Below are 8383 nucleotides of genomic sequence, written 5' to 3'. Positions count from 1 at the left end.
TGCCTGTAATACTTAATCTTTCAGTGAAAATTCACAATTTTCTATTTACTCTATTTAAAATTAACATAAAACTTGGAAGTTTCTTGGTAGATCAGCCTTAAGCATAACAGTTCATGACGCTTTATATAATAGTTCGATCCCTACAGCGGACACAGCGTTTATAACTCATTATGCAGGTTTGTGCTAAAAACGAAGTATATATATATATATATATAGAGAGAGAGAGAGAGAGAGAGAAATTGAAGTAGGTTAACAGATAATTTAGCAAACAATGGTGTTTTACACATGCACATGCTTCTCAGTGGCATAGCGGTATGTCTGCGTACTTACAACGCTAGAAACCGGGTTTCGATACCCGTGGTGGGCAGAGCACAGATAGCCCATTGTGTATCTTTGTGCTTAACTTGAAACGACAACGACACACACGCATGTTTTATCATAAAAACGTTTTCATCTGTAAAATGAAAATAAAAGTCGTACGTTTCTTACGTATGAAATTATATTAGTTTTCCTGAAAACTTCTACTGTCTATTCCTTCTGTACAGAACTGGAACTTTGGAATAGTGTATCGAAATTGCGAATAAAGTGATGCACACGATATTAGTTAAGTGAAAAATTCATCATCATTACAAGGCGACTGAACTTTATACCTAATTATACTTAAATAATAAAGAAAAAGGTCGAGCGTGGCTTAGTAGTTGACGTGCCATATTGGGAACAATAGGTCCAAGATTCGAGCCACGATGCCACTGAAAACGCTCCGCACATTGTGTTAGAAATGTAATAATCCAGTTCAAAGAGCAGGACAAAGCCCTTGTTTCGGCGAGTGCTCTTGATTTGCTGTTCTCCCTGTGCTCAGTAATTCAAACTTAGAAAACGTTATATTTGAACTCCATGGTTCTCTGACCTGGCCGTTTAGCTTATGTACACATATGACGCCATTCAGGTTGAAAACACCAATATCAGTACATCCTAAACTCGCATAGACTCGAATCAATAATTCAAACCTGGATACATAAATTTAAAGACACCTTTGCAGAAGAAAATTCAAAAAGAGATTTTTTTTTGTAATATGTTCTACAAATAAACGCCCTTAGACAACTACTAGAGAAGCCATTTACTTTCAGGCAAAAGTTATATCGTTAATCCAAAATCATACATTTAGTAATGTGAGAAATAACGGTTTGTGAAATTGAAAATGACAGAAAAACATTTCGTCAAATTATTAACACCCGATCTGCGACTCAATGAGCCAAATTCGAGGGATTGGCTGGGCTACAGGGGTGTCACTTTCGGTGTTCAAATTAAAAACAAAAAAGATGTATTGCAATAAAGGACACGATCAGTTAACCTAATAAAACACTACTGCCGAAAGAACTCACCTCTCAATAATGTTTAGCCATGAAGATAAATTAGCCGGACTGTGTTCCTCTTGCACAAAATAGTGTTCATGCTCAGGCATGTAAACTTTGTTTAGCCTACCTCGGCCAACTATATTGAAAGAACTCTCGAAAACCGCGGAGATAACGACTTTATAGAGTTGAGGAACCAGATCTTGTATTGCGCAACATGTGCAGCCACTGTCGTGGATTGTGGCTGTAGGTTTTACTCCTTCATAGCCTGAAAACCAGTGCGAATTCAGCTACGCTGGTTGTCAATTCATAGTACAGATATCGCAAGGAGTTCAAATATCTATTCACAATATTTTTAAAAAGGCTGTTCCGGAAAGCTTTGTTTGTAAATTAACTCACCAAATATGTCTACCTGACTTGCAGACTGGGTGTTAAACAATGTTTAAAGTATATAAGGAGGAACTATAAATTGGATTTATTTACAACATTTTTAAAATGTAACTTTTCTTTCTTAGGGTTTCCTTCGCATATACAAACAATTTTTTCCTGAAGGAGACCCGGCTACTTTCGCATCTTTGGTGTTCAGGGTGTTCGACGAAAATAAGGTTGGTTGAATGACGTTTGATCATAAATAAACCAGGATGCTTGATTTCGAAAGTGATACAGTGTGAAAGGCACTAACGAGAAACAAAATTTTAAAATAATATATGTTTTCAAGTTAGAAACAATAATATTTTTACAAATTCTTCATGCAAAGCATGAAACGTTTAATTTAAATTGTCTGTTTGAATATCATATAGCGATGGTTCTTAAACTTTTCAGGCTCACGTACCAGTTTTTGTTGAAACTTTTCTTTTAAGTACAAACACAGACCTGATTACAAAAACAAAAAACTAGTATTTTGATTGCCCTTTAATGGGAAGGATATGATCGTTTTTTCTGGCACAATTAAAAAATATGTGGTGCAATTTTTTCTCAATTTGAAGGGAAGAAAACACTGACTAGTCTGTGCAGGCGGAGGGCTAGTCTAGAAGTAAGGATAGTAGTGTGGATATTAACGCGGGAAGCTCCAATTGGGCTTATTACGAAATTTGTAATTTTTGCATTAATCTTTTTCGTGTACCACCGACATTACCTCCACCTAGTGTGCGAAGGGATCCAGACATTTTGTTACAAACATTTAGTTACTGGACATTTCGTGTACCACCGACATTACTTCCACCTACCATAGTGTGAGAAGGGATCCAGACATTTTGTTACAAACATTTAGTTACTGGACATTTCGTTACCGCCACATTGTTACTAGGACAACTTGTGACTGGTGCATTCTTGTTACATCGTTTTGTGGCATGACAGTTTGTGTTAAGAGTGTTGATATTGTGACAGGTAGTTTTTTAAATATAAAATCGTTACATCGTTTTGTGGCATGACAGTTTTTGTTACGAGTATTGATTTTGTTTTGTTTGTTTTGAATTTCGCGCAAAGCTACACGAGGGCTATCTGCGCTAGCCGTCCCTAATTTAGCAGTGTAAGACTAGAGGGAAGGCAGCTAGTCATCACCACCCACCGCCAACTCTTGGGCTACTCTTTTACCAACGAATAGTGGGATTGGCCGTCACATTATAACGCTCCCACGGCTGAGAGGGCGAGCATGTTTGGTGGGACGGGGATGCAAACCCGCGACCCGCAGTTTGCGAGTCGAGCGTCCTAACCACCTTATAACAGTTATAACTGTTTTAAAGCTCGTGGATGATCAAGTGTTAATTCCAGCAAAATTGCAGTAATGTTACAGTAGGTGACTCTTTTAAATTCTCAACAATATTGTGTAAAACTTTCGGTTTTTCTATAGAATTTTGATGTGATCAGCATATGACATATGTAGTCATAGTGTGAAGATTATTGTCGTATAAGTCCAAAAATCATAACTAAGATACTTTTACACTTCCATCTGAGCTCCTAAAATCAACCATCTTTGAATGTGTATTAGGGTTGAATCATCGTGTTATTTGAAGTCGTGGAGATAAAACGTGGGTAACTGGTAAATGACAGCAGTCCAAAGAAGTGCGAAATGGGTTGTGGGTTATGTATTTAATATATATGCATAATCCGTCGACTAATCAAAATGTCTAACAACGAATAAATAAGACAGTTTGGGCAAATGAGTGTTAACTCCAATATTACTTCGTCAGTATTTACCCAAACTGTTTGCTTTATGGACAAAAATATATTTAGTGATCACTGGTTGTAGCAGTTGGGTTATTATGATCTTTTATTGGTGAAAACTTTACTGTTTACAAACAGATTATTCTTTTTTAAGAGACAACTTAGTAAGAACATTATAGTTACGGTTATAGATTTTGTTTAGATAAGAGTTAATTTAAGTATTTTAAATAAAAGTCCTTACAACAGAAGTTATGTATCGTTTTGCTGTTATTAACACTTGTTGCAGTAGTAACGTCTGTGCTAAACGCTACTCTAGAATTAAAGTTAATTTATTTTGAAAAACTTTACAGACATCTTTGTGCTACGATTTACCTCAAGAACAACCAAAGTGTTAAACACTGGAGTAACTATGCCGAAACGTTGCCGTATAATCCTACCGAGGAAGACGCTTTACTCAAAGTAAACCTGTGCAAATCAATAAAAGATCACAAAAAACGTTCATATACAAAGTGACTAAAATAGGTATACCATTTCATAGCGTTGTTGTGTCGAAGCTACTAAGTATAAGATGGTACCATCACTCAGGTATGATAGTAAGAAGTAACATATGGGAAATCACTTGTAGCAGTTATAAAATCTTGCAACAAGGGGCGTCAGTGCTGCATAGTTCGTGTTGAAGTCATGCCAATGGCTAATAAGTATACCCGCATCTTTCACAGTGTATTGTAAATGGGCATTACCGCTACCAGCTCTGCTTCATTTGGTATGGACGCAAACTCTTTCGGATAAATTTTATGATTGCGAGTGTAATTATTCATAAACTGAAAAGGAGATAAAACCCTGACTGGGCCATAAAGCTAAAAATTTGGGTTTAATTAGTGTGGTAAGCACAGCATTCTATAGCCTTGTTTTATTACTTTTCTACTCAGAAAGCGAATGTACTTAAATACATAGTGTGGGTGTGTGAGTGTATGGCCACAAAAACAATAATTACTTTACATTACAACATAATGATACATCGACACCGAAGATTTGAACAAAATAATCGCGTGAATAGTTTGTCTATTGTGTTTGAAAGTATTCTCCTATTTAATTGGGGCGTATATACCAACTGTAAACCCTACGAAGTTGGCTTGTGAAGTTAAATGAAGATTTACTATTTGGAGATGTAGAAGCTGTGGATGGTTCGAAGTTGTTGAATGACTTAAATAATATATTTAATGATACTTACCTCTGAGTGATGACTGTAAACTGTAGATAAAATCAGATTACTTACGTATTTAAAGAGATTCACAAAAGTAGTTGTAAAATATGCTTATTTAATCATGAATTTACGTATTGTATATATATATATATATATATATATATTCTACATTTATAAAAGGACTGGGCGTTGCCTAGTGATTAGCTTGAATAGTCGGGCTCTGAATTGAAGAATCTGGAGCTAAAGACGTTCTGCTCTGAACGTGCACAGGACTTTCAGTTATGGGCGAGTTATAAAGATGACACTTTATTTATTTATTATTCGATTCAATGAGCCGAACAAAGCAGTAGTGGCGACGGGTGCTGCCAACTGGATGCCTTCCCTCTAGTCATTAGTTTAAAAATAGGGAAGGCTATGGTGAAATATTATAGGCCTCTGATTTGGCCGTTTAACCCACGTACATACAAGGTTTATTTCTTTGTTTAAGAAGTTTTGCGTAAAGCTGCACGAAGAATTATCGGCGCATTGCTGTCCCTATTTCGAATTGATAGACTATCGGGAAGAAAGCCAGTCAACATCACTCACCATCAACTCTTGGGCTACTCTTGTCTGACCGCATAGTGGGATTTGATCGACGTATTTTTAGCGCACCCACTGCTCCAAAGTACGAAGCGCATTTATGCGACGACAATCCCAAACCAAGACCCCTCAGGAGGCTCGTGCGTAAGGTGCCTCTGTGTCAGAAATTCTAACTCCTGTGTTAGAAATAAGCATTGATTTTATAAATTAGATCAAATATCATCAAGCGGTTACCATACCAAACTGTGAATCTGAGGGTTCTGGCTCGCTAACCGTTGCCCAAGAATTGCGCTGCTCACGTTGGAGCTGTGGGTGCGTTATAAGAGTCACAGTTAAATCCCACTAATCGATTAGACTCATTTAGAATACCCAAGAGTTGGCGGTGGGTGATGTTGAAAAGTTAGTTTCCTCTAGTTTATCCGTTCAAAATTAGGATTAGCGCAGATAACCCATGTGCTGGTTTACTTGAATATCCGAAACAACAAAATCAATCTGCCATGCTTAGATGGATTTCTTTGTAACATATTCTATCCACATCTGTTGCTACATCGCTATTAAACAATGCATATGCAGTTATGAAAGTTTCAACAGAAAAATGCCTGATGCAAATCAAAGTATTATACGATTAGACGTATTACTATATTATGGTTCGACACTCAGAATACAGTTATATTTTACTCAATAACAACAAAAAATATTAAGTTTATTTTAAAAGCCCGCCGTTAATTCACTTCTTTTCTCCATGCAAAATTTTTTTGCCAACAGCCAAACCATTTAACACTATCGTGCACTTTACAGTTACTGTCCAACTGGCAAGTATCGTTAAAAAATAGGCAAATCGTTTAACACTATCATATACTTTACAGTTTCTGTCCAACTGGCAAGTATCGTTAAACAAATAGGCAAATCGTTTAACACTATCGTGCACTTTACAGTTTCTGTCCAACTGGCAAGTATCGTTAAACAAATAGGCAAATCGTTTAACACTATCATATACTTTACAGTTTCTGTCCAACTGGCAAGTATCGTTAAACAAATAGGCAAATCATTTAACACTATCGTGCACTTTACAGTTACTGTCCAACTGGCAAGTATCGTTAAACAAATAGGCAAACCATTTGACATTTTTATATGGCTTAGTTTATTTTCCCTCTATAACTGAAATTGATTAAAAGTAAAGGTATACAATTTTTACAATTCACGAATAGTTAATTTTTTCAACCGGTTTTTGGTTTCGAAATATAATAAAGTACATCAATAAGGATGTCATATTTTCACATACTTACAAACATTCTTATTTATGACATAAGTTAGATATACATGCTCTCTAAATGCAGATTTATAATTATTAGACCGTATTTTACTGATATAGTAAATAAAACGTTCTTCTTACCCGCATATTTTCAACACAGAAATCCTTTGTAAAACAGTCGTCGCAAACAATATTTGCTAGATTGTAGGTATAAGCTTTTATGTCCAAATTTTCAAAATACGACTGCGTATCCATCCGAAACATAATTTGTTGTTCTGTTTTCGGACATGGAAAGGCAGAAAGTATGATTTTATGCTTCGAAATTTGTTGTTTAGGAAATTCATGCACTGAAATTAAAGGTTTGCAATAAAATTCACATTATCAATGTATAAAGATCACACTTTAATTTTTAATTTTAATGATTAACGTCGGTACAGAAATAATTTTCGTTATTTTTGCCACAATACAATGCCGTTGAAATTTCATTCTATAGGTTGACTCACTTTTAAATTTTTTATTTGCGTTTGAGCTGAGCACGCTTTTTCATGACCTATTTATCTTCACCATACACTGCTTTTCGCAATAAATTGACGTCAGGGGAGCTTTAAAATTCCACTCCAGCTTAACCCTTTATCATCAAGTCAGGCGAGGTGAAAATCCTGTATTCTTTGATGACTGGGCACCACGGCATTTCGGCCGCATTGAACGTCGTCAAGCTGTACAAAATGTGCCTGGTAGAAATTCAGTGAGGCTGTAATGAAAGGATAATCATCCATCAGTCTCAACCTAAAAACTGGTAAAACAGTTTTAAATTGAAACTATAAATCCATGTTTTATGACTCAGCAGTGCAGTTTCAAAGGAAGCTTGATATATATCAATAGAAACATTACAAATAATACTGAACACACTTTCAGTATATGGTATTGTTAGTATTTATGTATGGTTATTAGTGGTATCCTTTATAGAAAGTTGTGTAACTGACAACATTTAATTATACCTCACTGGAGTTTCCATTCGATGATTTAAGGTTTTCACTTTAAGTCTATGGACGCTCTATAAGAGTAACAGTCAAATCCCACTATTCCATCAAATACTCCGACTAAGAGTTGACGGTGAGTGCTGTTAACTTGTCTTCTCAGCTGTCTGCCCCCCTCCAGTGGTTCATCGGTAACTATAAGGGCTTATAACGCTAAAATTGGGGTTTCGATAACCCATTGCGTAGCTTTGCTCTTAACAACAAATGAATTATTTTGTCTTTTAGTTCAAAATGAGGAACAGGTATGCCAAAATAGACTTTGCGCAAAATTCTGAGACAAAGAAACAAACAACAAACAAGATTTTACTAAAATAAATCATGTTTGAACATGAGAAAACTGTTGGCAAAAAACAAAACAATAACAACATAACAGATTGTTGTATATACATATATATATATAAGATACATTTTATTGAGGTCATTATAATAGAAAAGAAACATAGAAATTATATTTTGTATCGATGCATCAACATTTTCTCAAACTACAGAAGTGTAACAAATACTTGCATGTTGTTAGGGTACTCGGAAATACAAGAGGAGTAATTTTTGTATTAAGTTCGTCATATAAGAAAATGTAAGTTATTTAAATATTTCTCAAGCCTAGTTGATTTGGTGTTGAAACGTTAACTTTAAGCCGAAACAACACCTCATTGTCTCCACGTGCACTTAAGAAAAAAATAACAAAATTCGTTCATTGTTGAAAGTACGTAAACATTGCTAATTTTCTCTCACAAAATAAACATAAAAATCTAAGCTTAGATTTTTTTTTTTTTTATTTATTAGTACGTAACGTTTA

At 35.3% G+C, this 8383-nt stretch overlaps 1 protein-coding gene across 1 annotated transcript in view; it reads left to right on the top strand.

The window, feature by feature from the left end:
• The first annotated feature begins 170 nt into the window (after positions 1-170).
• Positions 171-8383, top strand: part of LOC106459736 (frequenin-1-like) — a 30224-nt gene continuing 22011 nt past the window's right edge. Inside the window, exons 1-2 of the mRNA XM_013919390.2 lie at positions 171-176; positions 1868-1957. Of these exons, the coding sequence (XP_013774844.1) occupies positions 171-176; positions 1868-1957 (96 nt within the window). The remainder of the gene's footprint in view (positions 177-1867; positions 1958-8383) is intronic.

This window comes from Limulus polyphemus, unplaced genomic scaffold (assembly GCF_000517525.1).
Source record: "Limulus polyphemus unplaced genomic scaffold, Limulus_polyphemus-2.1.2 Scaffold655, whole genome shotgun sequence".
NCBI classification, from domain to species: domain Eukaryota; kingdom Metazoa; phylum Arthropoda; class Merostomata; order Xiphosura; family Limulidae; genus Limulus; species Limulus polyphemus.
This window is presented reverse-complemented; position numbering and strand designations above follow the sequence as displayed.